Source organism: Hyperolius riggenbachi, chromosome 11 (genome assembly GCF_040937935.1).
Source record: "Hyperolius riggenbachi isolate aHypRig1 chromosome 11, aHypRig1.pri, whole genome shotgun sequence".
Taxonomy (NCBI): Eukaryota; Metazoa; Chordata; class Amphibia; order Anura; family Hyperoliidae; genus Hyperolius; species Hyperolius riggenbachi.
The window spans coordinates 43,489,183-43,508,845 of NC_090656.1; the positions used below are offsets into that span (position 1 = coordinate 43,489,183).

General features: G+C 43.4%; 1 protein-coding gene across 2 annotated transcripts in view; it reads left to right on the forward strand.

Moving 5' to 3' along the window:
• The window catches only part of CMIP (c-Maf inducing protein), a 253,336-nt gene that overhangs the window by 160,683 nt on the left and 72,990 nt on the right, over nt 1–19,663 (forward strand). For both annotated transcript variants that reach the window (XM_068260379.1, XM_068260380.1), the window contains exons 5-7: nt 582–623; nt 4,856–4,918; nt 6,329–6,409. In XM_068260379.1, the coding sequence (XP_068116480.1) occupies nt 582–623; nt 4,856–4,918; nt 6,329–6,409 (186 nt within the window). The remainder of the gene's footprint in view (nt 1–581; nt 624–4,855; nt 4,919–6,328; nt 6,410–19,663) is intronic.

The window sequence follows — 19,663 nt, forward strand, 5'->3', positions numbered from 1 at the left end:
CCGTTTAGATCTCCTAGCATGCATTTTGACTCTTTTTCTCCAGTGATCCAGTTTAAAAATTTTCAGAATTCCTTTTTGACTCAGGTTCTTCAGGCATCTACTTTGACTTTGGGGCCCATACGTAATTTACTTTTTCTCCTGAGTTTTCTCAAAGGAGATAATTTTACATCTTCTGTTTAAAATAACTTTGAAGCACTCTGCAACTGAAAAGTACCAAAAAGAAGGTGGAAATGTACTATAAAATTATTATTTTTTTAATATACTTTTTCAAGATCATTCATGACCGTTCCTTGTGGGAAACTTGGAGAAAAGGTGAATTGCATATGGGCCATGGATTGAAAATATCACCTAGGAGAAAACTAAGGAGAAAAATGTAATTGCATATGGACCTGGCTCTCCACAAATCTCTTTTGACTAATTTTCTCCAGACTGTTTAGATAAAAACTTTGTAGGAATCCCCAAATCCATTCAAATTATTTGTTACTCTCCAGTCTCCAGTCAGATGGTGTTGGGTTTTAAATGTTGCTCTTTGTTGTTACACCTTACTGACTGTTTTCTCTCTTTTTTATGTGTTGCTACAGAATAGTAATCTAACCACTCAGGAGCATGAGAGTATAATTGTGGTAAGTAAAACCATCTTTTCCTTTTTTTTAATTGTTGATTAGACAGTAAGGGCCTGCTCACATTGTCTCCACAGTGGTGCATACTGCTTGGGATCGTTGCTGTCTGCGTTGGAGCAAAGAGCAGCAAAGATGGATTCAGTACAAGTAAATGGGGTCTTCCAGCTCCACTGCCTGGAACGCCCCCTTTTTATAGTGCTGCACCACCACACCACGTGTGGTCTAAATGTTGCCATATAAGGCAGTGGGGGAATGGGTGGCGGTGCAGACTCTTGCGTACCACTCTGCACTACAGCCACTGTGAACAATCCCCAATGCAATGATTCTCATGTATTTTATGATGTGTGAGGTAAAAATAGTGCCTCTGCAACATTGGAGGACTTTTAGCAATTGTAGGTCTTCAATGCAAAGAGTATAGTTTTGAAATTGCTTTAAAGTCATTAGTGAGACAAATGGTCAATTAAGAGCCCCTGATAGTGTAGTATGCTGAATTAGAAAGACAATCTCCAATGTTACACGTAGTGAAATAATACACACAAAGGTCGGTTACCACCCAGGTCACCACTGTATAGGCAGGTGGGGAGATTAGATCCGATGTCGCTCTCTGTTGATGTTGAAAAACAATGAAAAGGATGACACCCCTTCACCAAGAGTAGGCTACTAATTAAACAGCTAGAAAAAGAGGCACCAAAATAGAATAACATGCTAAAAACAGTTTAAAAAGGGAGGTAGTGGTAGGCTCACCTCCCCAAACGTAGACTTCGACAGTTGAGAGGTTCAGCATAAATCCGACTCTAATCAAAAATCTCCAAACGGCTAACGCGTTTCGCAGGTATCGGCCCACTTCTTCAGGCAATAAAAGGAGTAACTTTGCTGAACTCAAGCCAAAATATAGCACTTCTGGAGTCATTAGTAGTATAATTGCTGCACCTGTAGCAGCTCTATCACCATTGCTCTAATCAACCCAGGGGAAGGCAGTGTCCATAATCAGGACTGCTTACACTTGGGCAGAAAAATTTACATTCTGCTCTGCAGCACTTTGTAGCAATGGACATGAGGCTGGATGCACTTTTATAGAATGAGGCCGCGCTGTACCACACGCCAACACATCCAACAGTGGTGCAGCCCCACTGGCACTTTGGACAAGTATTAAATAGTACATTCCCCCCCTATCCTTATCCCCAATTACTGAGAAACAGGAACGTTAATGTAAGAAATTCTCCCCACACTTGGCTGACCCCAGACACGGTTTTCCCATGTATCAATTTGTTGAAAAGTCTGAACAATAGACTGAAGAATTTCTTGTGGGGCCTCTAGAATTTCAGCAGATGGATCCCTGTGGATTTCTGTAAAATTAGCTTAGCCAAAGGAATGTGAAATTTACAGGCTGGAGAATGGGATGTTGGCTCAATATATTGCGTAATTGTTTAACATCAGGATGAACTTGGGTATTATTTTCCGCTCTTGTAATGTTATATGTCGCAGTGGTATTGCTGATAACTTATGCTTAGAATCTCCCTCCTGGTGAAAATATTTCTGCTTTCCCTCCTGCCTCTCTCCCCATATAATAAATGAAGGTATGTGACATGCTTAATAAAGCTGCTTGAAGAGCACAGTCACGTGACCTGCACTGGTTTGCTGGCCTGTGGCCCTCCCATCTCTGCAGCCACCTTCTAGGACTCTGGAGGGGGTGTGACTAAGCTGCCACTAAATACCTCATGGGGATGAATAGAAGGGGGCATAGCCAGTTTTGGGTGATGTGGTCATGGCCTTCAAATACTGAGTTAGACAAGACAAGACACATAACATTTATATTGCACTTTTCTCCTGGCGGACTCAAAGCACTTCAGTGAGTCTAGCCCCCACTTCAAAGCTTGAAAGCCTATATCAATAATGGAAGGACGTTGTGTTATTAATCAGCATCTCATTTTATTTGCAGCAGGTAGGCAGCCCGGCCAACCAACCAACCAACCAGGTGTGACCAGGTGACATGCAAAGTAGTAGGAATAGTAAATGTCAGACTACATTTCTCAGCATCCCTGAATTACAGGAGAACATGTGTCCTTTAGATGAGGATGCACACTTGTGGTTCACACTAGGGGGTTGATTCACTATAACAAATGGCGTGCCTTATCAGCGTTAACATGCCTTATCAGAGTTAACATTTGGTATTAGTGTTAACACACCTTATCAGAGTAGCATATGTTTGTAGCGCTTGTTATGCTACTCTGATAAGGTGTTCTAACTCTGATAAGGCATGCTATTTGTTATAGTGAATCAACCCCTAGATCAGTGATAGCTAACCTTGACACTCCAGCTGTGACAAAACTACAAATCCCATCATGCCTCTGCCTCCCCGACTTCTGCTTAGAGCTGTCAGAGTATTGCAATGCCTCATGGGACTTGTAGTTCCACCACAGCTGGAGTGCCAAGGTTAGCCATCACTGCCCTAAGTGTTTAGATGTACCCGTTGTTCTGTCGCAAGTGATGTGGGTACAGGGAGAGCCAAGGGACAGCCAGGGGCCCTATGTAATCTCAGGGAATATATCAGTTATATTCCCCTACTAATTACCTAGTTTCACTTAAGGACGTGTAATTCATACTGCAGAGCTATAGCATAACAGCTACAGCGATGCCCATATGCGGCGCTGCGCGAGCGGTTTGGAGCGCCTAAATGACCTGCCAGCGGTGTTTAGGAATAGCAATACCACAACTTTCTTACAATAAACTACTGCCAGCACTAGATGTCATAAACCTGTATGGCGTGATTTACACTAATCCACATGATTGCTTTAAAAAATTAGCCTTTTTAGCTGTGGGGTGGCTGAGCTTCAGTACTGCCGGTAGAGTCGAGATGTCCAATCAGCATGCAACTTGGAATTAAGCCAATTAAATGCATTACCTCCCAATTTGGACTTGCTTATTTCCAAGCCGCGTTTGCCTTAAATTTGAATAGAGTTATTTGCTTGGCATAGACCAGGCCATAGCGAGGGGTTTAGCAGACAGGTGTACAGGCAAGCACACTGAAGAATTGTCTTATATTCTCACCACACACATTTGAGTTGTGATTCCCCAGGCATGACGTGATACGCACCATTATCTGCCCTGGGAAAAGTGGCTGTTACTTCTGGCGATTCGCTAGCGTTCAGAATGGAGCCGGCAGGAGTAGCCGCGACCTCCCGCTATATTTACACAAGCACATTTGGTTGCCTGGTTATGGGATAATTAGGTGACTTGAGTTTTCTGAAACTCTGACAGTTGTTTAAAAGAAACAAGAAATAAACAGGTCTCCTTGCTCGTAAAGTATCTTCACTTGTTGTACTGTTAATACAAGATGGAAAAACACTATCATTTCTGGTGAGCAGTGGGAAGGTTGCAAAGACCAGCAGCGAGCAGATATGCAGCTTCTGCTTAATGGGAGTCTTAAATAAAAGTGTCCTCATAGTTACCGTATTTTTCGGAACTATTAGGTGCTCCGCAGTATAAGAAACACACCTAGGTTTAGAGGACGAAAACCAGATTAAAAAAAATAAACCTGATGCATCCATGGTGCAGGGGCATCTTATGGACCTCCCCCCCCCCCCCCCCAATTATTATGTCCCCCTTGTGCCCTCTGTGTACTTTTTTATATTCCCCGGTTTCCTCCTCCGTCCCCCTGTTTCCTCCTCCGTCCCCGTTTCCTCCTCTGTCCCCGTGTTCCCCTGTGTCCTCTGTACCCCTTTCTCCTCTTTTCCCCTGTGTTCTCAGTGAGGAAGTGCAGTGATTGGCCCCAATGACGGAGCTGTGGTCCCACCCGCAAGACTATCGGCTCCAGTTAAGAAATGGAGCAGTGGGCAGCAGTGATTGGTGGGTCTAAGGCCGTGCCTGCCACCTGATTGTTACAGTGCTTCATAAAGCCTGTTTAAGGCCCTGTATGTGCGGCTACTTTCGCACCAGCTAATCTGGAGTGGCGTTCATCATAGTGGCTACGCAGAGCTCCGTGTGACAGTAAGACAGAGGAGGAGACAACCAGACAGAGGAGGAAACAACGACAGAGGAAACAGGGGACATTCTGACTATAAGATGCACTGACTTCCCACTCCCCACCCCCCACACACACTTATTGTCTGAAAAATTCAGGTATATCAGATGTTGCAATTAATCTTTGACAACTGTTTTCCCCTTGATTATGTCAGTATGTTGCATGAAGGTGCTTAAGCTCCCTAATTTGTATCTACTTTACTTTTGTTTTGCAGGCTATTGCTCCTCTTTTGGAAAACAACCATCCTCCACCAGACCTCTGTGAATTCTTCTGCAAGGTATGATGGTCTTCATAGCTTTGCCCTGGCCTGCTCATTGACATCACTAATAGTGCTAGAACGGGCTATTCATGTGACCGCTGTGCCTGTGACCCAGTGATTTTAAGTCTAGAGGACTTATTTAGAAGTGAACCTGTACTAGTCCTTATTAGTAAAAATGCAGCATGTAGTGCAGGCCTCTGGCAGTGGCCCATGACAGTTGCTGTTCATTGTACTTTTCCTGACCAATATGAAGCTAAAGCTGTATACACTTGCTAGATTAAACTTGGACAATCTCTACTTAGACTCTAGTGTGTGTATAGCAGACACAAATATGCCTTAGCACATTGGCAAGCAATCCGGCTAACTGCTGGTGGAGGGCATTTTGTTCTTCCCACTCACTAAACCCGCTCTGTGATGCCCCTCGTGTGCTGCTTCGTCCGCCCTCCTCCGTTCGCATAGGAGCTGAATGTATTGGTAGCCTAGAGGCTAGCGACATGTCTGCACAGCCTTGATGTCACCCGAGGGATCGAGTCCCCAATGCTGAGCGACATACCTTGTATGTGTGTATGAGGCTTTGGTCAGTATTTCCTTTTTACAGAGTTATTTGTTTTCCAGGCTAAGTAGGTGCTATGAAAATAAGCTAAACTAATGTGCAGAAACGTCATAGACAGTTTCACTTGATGTACAGATATTTACTGCATCTATTGTACTTTATTTGGAAAGTAAATATTGCCTACATGTCTGTACACATCCTTCATATACTGAGTCCATCTGCTTTGCTGGGGTAAAATATAATGAATACCATATATACTTGCATATAAGCTGATGCACCCACTTTTCCCTCAGAAACAAGGAAAGAGTGTTTAACTTGTGTATAAGCCTCTTCCCCAGTATAGCCCTCTCCACAGTATCCAGATGTGCCCCCAGTACAAGTCAGCTCCCTCCCCATAGCAACATGTGACCCAAGGATGATACAGCTGTGTCTCAAAACGCCACTTGATGACGTCATAGATATAGCGTTCGCCACACAGGAAGAACACCCGATCATCGTACTGCTGAAGCATTGCTTGCACACTCCCTTCCACAAGCCTGGGGACACAGATAGTATTGAGCAGCGCACTCTGCACACTGTTGCTGGGGATGGAGGGCACAGACACAGCAGGGAGCCGGCTGGTAAGAGTAGGATCACTAGGTGCATGATCCTTACGCTCCTCTGCCAGTAACAAAACCTGCTCCACCATCTGTTCTGCTCCATTGACTCACATATAAGCCGAGGGGGTAACTTTTCAGCACATTTTTTGTGCTGAAAAAATTAGGCTTATACGTGAGTATATACAGTATATGTTTTAATATAGAAATTCAATACTTTAATTGCTGTTGGCATGTTATGAAATGTATTTACGTTTTATGACTTTATTTTTCTGACAGCACTGTAGAGAGCGTCCTCGTTCCATGGTGGTAATTGAGGTGTTCACCCCAGTCGTCCAGAGAATCCTCAAGCACAACATGGTCAGTTCTCTATGAATTACCCATTCATGATGACGCGTTGATTTCCTTCCTTTACAAGCTGTAAAACTGTACTTTCCCTCTGATGTAGTCCTTGTTACTAGGAGGTCATAGAGTCCCCTCCCTTATTCCAAGAAGTTCATTTACTGTGTTGCTTCTTCTGAAGAGAGATGTAGTAGTTGGAAGCTCAGCAAATGTTGACACAGTTGGGATCCCTTGATCTGACTCTTGTAGATCCTCTAGATATGAATGAATTAGCTCTATGGCATGTGTGAGTCACTGTGCATGCCACTTTTTATGTGCATGCCGGACTTTATTCTGCAAAGAACTCTTTGCATTCAAACTTATTATGTAACTTAAAGGATAAGTGCACTTATTACATGAATTTATTGAAGAACCGCTGAAGTGAAGAAATACATCAGAAATTAAGTCCATGGTGGGCCAGATTACCTGTTGCTGACACCTCTCGTGCTGCTCATTGTCTTCAGGGTTCCTCACATTCCCCGTTCCTGTGCTTTTTAATATTCATCTGGCCTCCTCAGTAGAATATTCTCCAAGGCGGTCACCAGGCAGTGCATGAACACTAGTGATGGTCTTGTCTCGGACAATTCACAGAGAAGCATGTGATTTGTTTGATCAGCTGATTTGCTGTAATCACTTCTTGCAAATCAGAGACATATCTATCACCTGACCAAACTGATCATATGCTGAGTTCTCCTACACATGACCATCACTGATGAGGACTTTGGAACTGGGCATGCGCATGTTCAGAGCCGCACATGTCTAATAAAAGGAAGAGGTCATGCATGAAAGCAAAGAGAAGTGTGCAAGGGCATTCTTTCACTGGGCGTGCATGGTTTGGAAATTGTGAATGCCCAGTTGTTCACTACCCCGTGCTCCTCCGGGAGGCTGTGGAGGGTAAAGGCCCTGGAGGAGGGGGGGGGGGAGCAGGGGGTACCCCGCAGACAATGAGCAGCAGGAGGATGGTCAGTGGTGGCTACTCTAGCCCACCATGTTTTTAAATGTAGAGTTTTGGCACACTTCAGATGTGCTTTAAATAAGTTTCTCTTTGCTCCTTGATCAATAATGCAATTAATAAGCTATTATTGATTTTGGTGCCCTAAAGAAAAATTAGGACCACCTTGTTTCTTATTTTGTATAAACACTTCTTTAAAAGGATATTTGAAGTTCTATTGCAAGGTTCAGTTATCCTAATGGCAGAACTTGCTCATTGAAAAAAGGGCTCTGTTTCCACTGCAAATTGTGATCATATGGCTCCCAATGGCTGCCAGTAACTGTGCTAATGAACCCAGGTGTTTAATGGTGGTTAATGTTGGAGACCATTCATATGCTTTTAACCTCCTTAGCAGTATGCCCGACACTGTGTCGGGCATATCACTTGCTGGCCTCAGGAGTCCCCCATACATAATTAATGTGATCAAATGGCTGTAGAATGTTTAGCTAGCACTAGGCTAGCTAGTACAAGTGTCCAGCTCCCCACGATTGCCTGCGATTCCCCCATTTATGCATTACCCAGCCTGGATCCAGAGATCGGCACATAGTGGAGATCCCCATAGTGAAGACCGGAGCTGTGCGGGGAGGCTGCGCCGATCGCTGGATCCAGGCTGGGTATTGTATAAACGGGGGATCGGCGGGGACCGGGGGGGGGGGGGGGGGGGGAACTTGTACTAGACACCATTGGTTCGAGGATAAGAAACAGACTATTAGGTATTCCTAGATAATGCAAGGTAGTAGAGACTTTGACTGAGACTTGGCTAGTAAAAATGACCAAATTAATTTTCCATGAAGTCACCTTGATAAGAATTCATGCAAATCATGTGACTGATTTGATAGGCCAACTGATTTCAAAGTCTTTGAATGGCCTGGTTGCAATCATGTGATCATGTCTGCTCCCTATGGGCTTGATTCACAAAGCGGTGCTAACTGTTAGCACGCCTGTAAAAAACCCCTTAGCACGTCTAAACGAGCTTTTCGCGTGCAAAACTTTATGCGCGTAAAACGTTACGCGCGCACTGCACAGAGCGCAGGGCGCTCCTCGCAAAGTGCCTATTAAAGCCTATGGGACTTTGCGCGTACAAAACTTTGCGCGCGGTACTTAGAGCGCAAACTGATTGAGAAAACCGGTGCTAACCTACTTAGCACCCTGGTTAGCGCGCCTAAAGACTTTAGACGTGCTAAGTAGGTTAGCACCGCATAGTGAATCAAGCCCTATGTATGCTAAAATTATAAGCAGAATTGACATGTGATCCTATGATTGTGAACAGCCATTGAGAGACTTACCAGTCACCTGATCAAATCTATCACATGTTCTTCCATGAATTCTGCTTGTAGAGTGCTTATGTGGATTAAATTGACCATCTAGCTGACATCGGCATTGACATCAGCTAGTGCAGTTTCAATCAGATCAAATCTCATGCTTCTCTTTGAATTGTGAATTGTCATTGAGGAGAATTTATGTAGGATACATTGTTGATCTGTAGCCACCAACAAGCCATATATGTTAGAGAGTGTTCTCAAGCTACACTCACTTCCATGAAGCTAGGTCTTTAGGCATCATCTCTTTTTTTGTAAATTGCCTGAGTAGACAGTTACATCCTTTCAGGCGATTATTAATTCTGTCCAGCCAGTCCCGTGATTGAGATAGCCCAGCAGCTACCCTCTCCATGATGACAGAAGTATTGGATTGTATGGAGTTTAGAGAGGTGTTGGCATATGCTTATGGTTGCTATTGGAGGGTAATGCACTATGTACATTTGTATTTTTGGAAGTATACAGTCAAGAGCTCTGAAAGAAACCTTTCACCACCCCAATAATGGTGGACCAATAAACTGCCAGCAGGAGGAGTCCAGCTGTGAGCTGAAGCAAGAAGTACAATAGTAGTCATTCAACTCTTTTCAAACTTGACCAGTTACTGGAAAGGAGACCATGGACCTTATGGCCCATACACACTTAGGCGGACGATAATGACCGCCTCAGCCGGTAATCAGGGTGTGTACTGCAGCCTCCGACTCCCAAACCTCGAGCGCTCCGCCGGGTGGATCTACTCAACCCCAGCGATGCCAATCTCCACACATGCGCCGCTCATCATCCCTCTGTGGCCCCCGCATAGGAACACAGCAAATCGTCAGCTACACAGCTGACACACATGTGCAGACCGGCCCGGTGATGTCGCCCAAGGGGATCAGGTCCTGATCCCCGATGGGTGAAATCTGTCAAAAGGGGGTAGGCACCTTAATGTGGTGTGAGTCTGCAACTTTAAAGGCAGTAGTAGCTTCGGTTGTCTATGATAATGTCAGGTAGTACTTTAAAAAGAACAACGTAATACTGCAGCAATGGTTTTTCACCAGTATCCTTCAGAATATTTAACAATACATGTTTTCGTGACATCCACATGAACTTAGTTGGCTGTACAGTCATCCTAGAATGAATCATCCACTTGTCCTTGGCTGAAGGGATTGGTGCATATTCCATTCTGAAAAGAATGGTTGAGCAGGAGTTCCACATCATGCTTTGATACTTTGCATGGCAGCAGAAAACTTTAGGGATGGGGCCGATCATGGCCTCACGTAGATCATGCATGGTCTGATCAGGTGTCAAGGTCATTGAGTTTGTGCGCAGATAATTATTCCCATATTTTCATCAGCAATACAGTGTTTCTCACATTTTTGCGCAGTTTATATCTTCCCTCAGTAAAGAGTATGAAGCCACAATCTGCTGATTATTTGTTACATTTCATTCACATTAAAATTAATGTTCCAAAAGTTCCTTAAAAAAAAGAGGAAACCCACCAAATGACTTATTGCAGCAGCAATTGTTGGCCTGATCGTACCACACTATTGGCAAAGCGACCAAACACCCAGGCAGTCAGTTAAGTGGCAAAAGACAGGATGAGAGTTTGAGCAAAGCCATTGGCTGGCCTGCCTAAAAATCATTCACCCTAACCCAGGGGTCTCAAACTCAATTTACCTGGGGGCCGCAGGAGGCAAAGTCAGGATGAGTCTGGGCCACATAAGGAATTTCACAATCGCGGCGCATCGCCGCCTCTACCCGCCCCTCTCACTCTTCCTTCACAGAGAGGGGCGGGGAGAGGCGGGGATCCATGTGGCGATTGACGTCAGGAGGGGCAGAGCTGAAGCTGAAAGCTCTGCCCCTTCTAGGAAATGCCAGCGGATTGCCACCCGGGCGATTTGGGGGCTCTGCAACCCTCGTTTAGCGGCGCGGATGCAGCGGATTACTTGGGAGCACTGAAGCGAACTATAAGGAAGCTTTTGCCGGCGAGGGCCACAAAATATTGTATCGAGGGCCGCAAATGGCCCGCGGGCCGCGAGTTTGAGACCCCTGCCCTAACCTGAGACATGATAGCAAACCGGTTAAGTAAGGACTAGTTTTAGTCTAAAACTGGTAAGCATTCCTTCCTGTTATTCTGGTAAGGGGGACATCTGATCAAAGTTGCACAGCGCATTGTCACACATACATTATTCCTTACACTATTGGTGGCCAAGTGGTTCTCTTCTATCCCATATTAGAAACAATGGGGTGTATTCACTAAAGAACTGTAAATGTTAAATGTTCAAGAAATTATATCTAGTTTTATACATGCAACACTTAAGTTGCTTGTGCATTGCGAGGTGCGTAATTCGCTGCGTAAATAGCATAAAACCCTTTAAACCTAACGCACACTGCCAGTACACTGTTTACCAGTCTTTGCCGATCTACCCCAGTGATGCCCTGTCCTGCTGCCAGCACCAGGAGGAAATTGGAGCAAAGGTATCTGATGCAAAGTGAAATATGTTGCCCCTTCTACCTCTTTTTACCTGTTTATGGTACACCTATCTTAATTGTCTGCCTGGCAGCTGCAGTGACATGCTGTGGCCTAGAGGGCAAAGTCTGATTTTCTTGTACATAAACATTCATTATGGTATTTGATAAGCCATAAGTGATTTTGTTAAATAGATGGAAAAGTGTGCCTTTTTCCCTGTACCACTCAGTGGATTATATAAACCCTGTATGAGAACTTTTCTAGGGGCTGAATTCTAATCCTCTGGAAGAAGCAGCCTGAAATCATGTGACCAAATTTCAGATGAATTTAATTGGCTTAGATGTTTTACTCATTTGAAACTTCCTTACATGGAGGTCATTAACCTGTGTGAACATTGGGTGGAATGTTGCTCAAAGTCTTGGCTGGGCAACTGTAGGCTCATTCTGCTTCCAACACTTAATATTTGTTGGCATCACACCCACTCGGTTCAAGTATTACAAAGTTTCAGCTAAACTTCTCCTTTTAGCACCTGTAGATCTAGCCCATATAGACTGTAGTGTTATGCTGTTTGCTGTGATAGAACTTTTACCTCCACAATAGCTGTGAAATATGTTTTGCTTTATGTACTTACAGGAGGGTGATTTGCTCATATTTTGCATAAGGTTAGATAAGGGATCTCCAACTGTGTTTAAACTACAGCTGTCATTTTGTTTAATGTTGATAGCTGTAGTTTAACAACTGCTGAGTAGTTGAATTGGGTAACGATAATTGACTTCCATTTAAAACGCCATCGGGTGTCATGATAAAGTGAAATTGAAGTGCTCTAATATGGAAACATGTTGTAGGGCTACATACTAGGCAGCTTTTGAAACAATGTTGAGCCCCAGCGTTTCATGGCGATTAGCTGAAATTGTGGCTAGGGAAAGTCCTGCTAACCATTCTCATGTTCCCAGCCACACCCCTGCAGATTTATCCGAAACAGTCCCTAACCACACCCCTGCAGATTTATCCTAAATAGACCCTAGCCACACCCCTGCAGATTTATCCTAAATAGACCCTAGCCACACCCCTGCAGATTTATCCTAAATAGACCCTAGCCACACCCCTGCAGATTTATCCTAAACAACCCCTAGCCCCACCCCTGCAGGGTTATCATAAACAACCCCCTAGCCACACCCCTGCAGATCTATCCAAAACAGCCTCTACCCACACCCCTGCAAATGTATCCAAAACAGCCCCTAGCCCAACCCCTGCAGATTTATCCTAAATATTCCCTAGCCCCACCCCTGCAGATCTATCCTAAACAGCCCCACCCCTGCAGATCTATCCTAAACAGCCCCTGTAACAGTGCAGAGGCCAGAAAGCAGGTAAGGAGGGAAATAAAGTAGATTAACAGATTTCCATCCACTTTGGGGGACCTGCTGAGGCTGAACAGAGCCCCATCTAAACAGCGCAGGCAGAGTATGAAAGGACACCTGAACATAGAGGGATATGGAGGCTGCCATATTTATTTCCTTTTAATCCATACCAGTTGCACAGCAGTCCTGCTGATCTTTTTAGCTGCAGTAGTATCTGGATCACACATCTGAAACAAGCAAGTAGTTGGAAACTGAAGTCTGACTAGATTAAGTCAGACTTCAGTCAGAAACATCTGATCTGCATGCTTGTTCAAGGTCTTTGACAGAAGATCAGCAGGCTAGCCAGGTATTATTTAAAAGGACATAAACATGGCAGCTTCCATATCCCTCTCTGTTCAGTGACCTAATATGTAGCTGTACCAATGTCTTTTTTTTTTTTTTTATTATACCTCATACCTGAAAATTGGCTTAAAGATATATATATATATATATATATATCTCCAGAGAACCAATATGTATTCTTCTTCCTTTTTATCAAGTGATGTAGAATAATGGGAAGAATCTTGTTTGTTGGGGCTAATAAATACATTTTCCTTTCACAAGGCTGATTCACAAACTCTCTAGGAAATGAAACTGATAAAACATTTTATTATTCTAATTTGTCCAATCTAATGGTGCCCATACGCAGTACGATTTTTTTCATTTTTTTTTTTACGATCAAAGAAATCGATCAATTATTTTGTTTGGTCGAATAGTTTTAAATATTCTTTTTGAGGTACCATTCACGAACGTTTAGTTTTTCAGAAAATACAAGAAAAAGTTTTTGTTTTTTTTTATCTAATAGTATTTTCTTATACAACCTACCATACACTATACTATTTCACAAACAACCACCCATATTTTTACAACCTGTCCAAACAGATTTTTATTGAAAAAACTGAATAATTGGTCGTTTTTTTCTTCATCAAAAAAAGGGATCTTTTCCATTTTCACTCTATTTAATCGTTTTGGTTGAATGAACAGGAAAATCAAACATTTTAATTGTACCGTGTATGGGCAGCATTAGACCGAAAGTCAAAGGCAACCAGTTAGAAAAGGATTTTTATCCCCTTTGGTTTACTTTGCCTTGACTTGGGAGCTAAAGGTTAGGCCCAGAGGCCACAACAGCTTCTGCATGACCTTATGTCAATAAGAGCTGTTACATACAGTAACAGTATCACATGTAGATGGTCATCATTGTTTACATTCTTGTTAACTACAGAGCTTCCTGTGATATTGCTGTGTCTCCAAGGAGCTGTTAGACAACATAGTCCTTGTTCAATTTACTGTTTCTCCTAATTTTTCCCAGATTATTTTGCATCTTCTATAAAAATAACTTGGCGTGGAGCGGTCGGCAAGTAGTTAAGCAATACCAGTTGCCTGGCTATCCTGCTGATACACTGTCTCTAATACTGTTAGCCATAGACCCTGAACAAGCATGCAGCAGATCAGGTGTTTCTGACATCATTGTCAGATCAGAAACAATGTGCAGCTAATCTTGTCAGGTGTGATCCAGACACTACTATAGCAGGGCTGCCAGGGAACTGGTATTTTAAAAAAAAAAAATATGGCAGCCTCCATATGCCACTCGCTTCAGTTGTTCTTTTACTCCCCACTGTTGCAACAATTAGATTTTGTCCATATATTAAAACTGGCCAATCAATGATAACTATGACAAATACATACAATAAATGGTCTAAGGATCTCCAAATGTTCTATCCACCAACACATAAGTCAATTGGTCAAATAACAATCATTCGTCTAACCGAAGAAACGTTGTCTTCAAAAAGGTGCAACAAATGAAGTCCTGAACAATTTAGCTATACACCACCCAGTTCCAGAGGTGTACTACTAGTGGATAGTAGCAGTCCATCTGTTGTAATCCACACTTGAGAAATAGACTTGGCTGATGCTAATGTAACTCCAGGGCTAGAAACGGCAGTGGGGGGGGGGGGGGGGAGTTAAGTAGCATTAGGGTTTCAGGCTGCCTTTGAGTTAGGATAAAGTGTGCTACATTTATTGGTTAATGTAAAGCTTAGGAGAATTACAGCCTATAACAACCAGCATCATAAGGTTTTGGCTGGGATAGTTTCTTAATCTGCTGTCAGTTCTACAAGAAGGAAACCTCTGGGTTGTGTAGGCTTACTTCATGCTTGGGCAACCTCCTGGTAGGCCTGGCTTAGACATGTGAGATTCAGAAGTCCTATGAAACTATTACAAATTTCTTCAGGAGTTAGTAATTGTAGAATAGCAGAGCTGTTACAGTTCACTTTTATGTTCCGGCCTTTATTCATTTATTTATTTTGTCAGATACCATTTCAAGTGTTGGTAGACGTGTACCACCGTTTTCCTAATTTTTCCTTAAGCTGGCATAGTAGGTGTGCTACATCTCGTGCCTAGAAATACCTCCTCCAGTAGACCACCCTGTTTGACTCCAGGACAATGTGTAATGTCGTTTCTATAGAAAGAAGAGCTGAATGTGATGGCGTTCAAGAGGGACTGTGTACAGGGAGTTAGCCACACCTCTTTAGTCTCCTCCTCTTAGGGAGGCGGGGTATACAGAGGGGTGACCTTTACATGCAGTAAGCCCCACCTCTATAGTCTCCACCTCTCAGCACAACTACCTTCCTCCGGCTCTCCTTTATGGGACCTACATCACAATACAGGCTTAGAAAAGGCCAGGCTGCTGGAGGCTGTTTTTCTAGAATCAACAGTTGTACTTCCATTATCTGCATTACGGGCCAGCCTAGCGGACAAGCTTTCAGTGACACTTTCTTGTTTCCCTAGAGTTCGAGTCATTTTACTCTCACTGACTCTCTGTCAGCAATACAGCTATAAATGAACTTGTATGCAAAGAGTGGTGGTTTCATACACAAAGGACAGTCACGTTCCCTTTGCTATGAACTGCTGCTCTAAATGAATATCCATTTGCCCTATTCCAATAATTCAAGGGTATCAAATGAATTGCAGATGTACTGGATCTCTTTTACCGGCTTGGATACCTCTCTCTATCTGCTGGTGGAGGTTGGAAAACACCTGCATTTGCAGGTAATATTGTGTGTCGACTATCTGTTATGTTACATGTAATAGATACCATAGTCCTGTGTCAGGTAGATGGCTAACATATGTACCCTGTGAAAATATTGACTTTCTGTTCAATCAACTTGTTTCTCAGAATATGTCATTGGATTATATTTTTGCAGTAGCAATGTGTAATAAATGACATGGACCCTTTTGTTGTTTTGCACCTACAGAGTACATTGAAAGGCTGCCTCTACCTGATTGAGGTGTCACCCCAGAGCGGGCTGCCCATGGCAACCTATCTTTCCAATAGGACTCCCACGATAAGGGGAGATTCTGCCCCTCAGGTGTCTATAGCCATTATAAGAATGCAGATGATTATTGTATTCCTGCGTGGGATTTTTTTTTTGTGTGTGTGTGTGGAGGCAGCCATCTTTATTCTGTAAAAGTTATATATAGAAAAATCAGTGCCAGGGCAAAAAACCATATGTTAACATTAGTAGCAGCCGAAATCTAGACAAGTCCCAAATGTCCACACAAAATTGCAAGTATAAAGGGGTACTTCAGCCTAAACAAACATACTGTCATCAAGTTACATTAGTTATGTTAGTTAAAATAGATAGGTAATATTATCTCTTACCCACTCTGTTTTAAAAGAACAGGCAAATGATTGTGATTTCATGGGGGCAGCCATCTTTTTCATGGGGGTAGCTTTTTGTGGGTTGAAATGAGGTGACAGGGAGCATGAGACACCGTTCCAACTGTCCTGTGTGCTGATCACACACACACCCTCCCCCCCCCCCAAGCTGCGCAGCTAGGCTTCAAATCTCAAATTCAAAATGTAAAAAAAAAATTGTGCCAATACAGCAGAAGGAGAACAACAACATAAGAAATCCAATCATGCTTTGCACAACGTCAGGGGAAAAATGCCTGGGCAGTTTTCTTCTGTGCAGCTAAAAATGGGGCTTGGGTAAGAAGTTCTGATGCTATGAAACTGTTAAAGAAACACCAAGCCTTTTCAGTGCTGCTGAGCAGATTTTTAGTCTGGAGGTTCACTTTAAAATTCTGCTCTGGCTCTCTTCATTCAGTCCTTCCATACCAGCTGGTGACAATCCACGTGATAACGTTGTAAATCAAGCGTATGCAGTATTGCCTGGAGCAAATACTTGCTTCTTTCTAGCCTCAGCTACGAAACAATAAGTCCACCCTCTCCTTAGCCTTGAATCATGCAGGTCCTCACTTGTAGGGAGCGTGTGAGCAGTAAATAAAGGAATAGAGCGATCTGAGTGTAGACACTTTATTCCAATACAGCAAATATATAGAGAGTTCCTTGCAATTTCCAACCCCACCGGTTTCACACTCTAACCCCTGAGGATGTGAAACCAGTAGGGATGGAGTTTGCAGGCATCCTATGGATACCCTGCTTGGCATCTTTTATATATAAAAAGCTTTTTTTTTTTTTTTTTATCTTGGGGCACCCTGTGATTCGGGTCCCTGTCTGTTAGTTGATTTTAGCTGTACTTTTTAATTCCGTTTATATATATATTTGTTCTATTGGAATAAAGTTTCTACACTTAGATCGCTTTATTCCTTTTTTTTTTTACTATTCACACATCCCCTACATGTGAAGCATGACCATACCCTGTTCCATTGCCCACTATACGCTCCCTTTCCACCAATACAGTCTTCACAGAGCAATCGTTTAAGACAGGGCAATGGAGTTCCAGTTAGATACTTATTCTACTTCAGTGGTCCATCAGGCCTCAGGAATTACCCGAATTATAGCAAAACAACATGAAATATCCAACATTTCTTAGGAATTACCCATTTTAGTATAGCAGTGATGAGCAAAAAATTACTGTATTTTTTGGACTATAAGACTCACTTTTTCTCCCCCGAAAGTGGGGGGAAAAAGTCACTGCTTCTTATAGTCCAAATGCAGGGAGTTCCTGACTTGTGAATGCTGCCAATACTAACCTCTAACCCGCCGCAATGTCGGGGACTCTGTGTACTGTGCCCATGCAGAGGAAGACACAGGGAACAAACGGAGGGCACGGGGAGACACAAAGGGGCATAGAGGACACAAGGGGGGCACAAATGAGCATAGAGGGGGACAGATGAGGACACAAAGGGGACAGAGGAGGACACGGAGACACAAGAGGTACAAGGAGGCATGAGGTACAAAGGGGGCATAATCCACAAGGTGCCTCTTCACCATGGATGCACCAGGTTTAGTATATATTTTTCCCCTGGTTTTTGTCCTCTAAACCTAGCTGCGTCATAGGTAGATCTGTACTGAACCAACTAGGAAATAAAAATATATCCAAAGAAAGCCTTGCTGGCTTATTAACCAGCTGTTAGTTGACTAAGCATCAGCTGCTGGCTTTGATTGGTTGAATTTCTTTCCCTTCCTGGGTCAGCGTAAATCCGGATCTTAGGAGAATAATTTGCTCATCACTAGTGGTATGTTTATGTCATATGCAGTCTTAGCACCATGTTCACCTTTCTGAACACACTTCAAGAAGCCCAGAACCTATTGGAAGCATTCCTGCAACTATTCGTACAGCTTATCGTAGCTTGCATTGAGCAGTCCTCCATATAGGTTAAACCTCAGGATTACTTCCTTCCCTGCTTATGGATCAGTGCGAGGGCTGCTGTATTGCTAGGATCAGAACCGTTAGCATGGCAGCTCATGGCATTTAGGTCTGAGTGGTTTCTATATGAGCATTGTGCACATCTACAGCAGTAAAGTCTCAGACTGCCTGGACTCAGATGCAGGTATTACTTTCTGTAGAGGCTGGGGGTGAATTCTGTCTGCCAGTGGTGCTCAGGACTTCAGCATCCATGCTGTTTCCAGTGTTCCTGGCTCTTATACACAATCTGTGGACTCTACAGACACTGGCTAATCATGCAAGTGCAGTAGTGATAGTGCATTGGGGCAAGTAACCGCAAAGGCACTGGTGACACAGGTGGAAAGCCACTGTAAGAGCAAATAAGGGGAACCGAGAGCCCCAATAGTGCAGTATGTACTGATAAAGATGGAAATGTAAGTGTATATGATATTATACTCACAAACGTGGGTCGCCACCAAGGCAACCACTGTGAGGGCAGAGGAGAATAACAATCCTGTCCTCATGCACTCTGTAGTAGGAAGATAAGTGGTGATACCCCCCTCCTCCACCAAGGCTGGACAACTATGATGATTGAGTTCAATTAAACAGAGGCGCCAAATAGAAATTGTTAAAAGGAGGTAGTGGTGGACTTACCCCAGGTAGTCGGACACAGGTTGTCAATTTTCAAAAAACTGTTCTAAATTGTTAAAAAGAAAACGCCAATAACGAGAGCTCCACTTGCGGCGCGTTTCCGGTTTCCTCAGGCAAAAATTATGCGGAGCATCTGCTAATCCAGGCCTGAATGGCTTTTGTGTCTGACTACCTGTTAAGTCCACCACTACCTCCTTTAAACGATTTTTAAGTGTTTTATTCTATCTGGCGCGTTTGTTTCATCAAACTCAGTTATTGTAAGAGCAGAGAGAATGGTGAAGGGCTCCGCCTCTGACGCAGGAGACCTGGGTTCAAATCTGGGCTCTTTCTATTTAGTAAACCAGCACCTTTTCAGTAAGGAGTTCTTGGGCTATACTCCCTAACACTGCTATTGATTGCACTCTAGTGGCTGCCTCGCAGGGGAAAAGCCCTATACAGATATTGGAAATATTATTATTCATTGAAATTAATAGTTAACTATGTGAGCCCCTGCGCCAGGTAAAACCTGCATCTAGGCATGTTGCGTTTTGTATGGTTTGGAAGCCTTTACTGATAAAGGTTTCACTGAAGAAAGGTGTAATTGGACGTTTATATCAATACACCGCTTTTCACTCAAGGTCTGTTCATTTGAATTGGTAGCAAAGGAGCTCCGCACTGAAAGATGCGCCTCCAATCAGGGGGTTGTCCTCTGACCGCTCATCATCCACCAATCAAGAACAGGTGTTGCAATCAAAATAAAGTGTGTTCTCCCATCTTCACATTGGACAGTTACCATCATAGGATATTTGCTAATGTC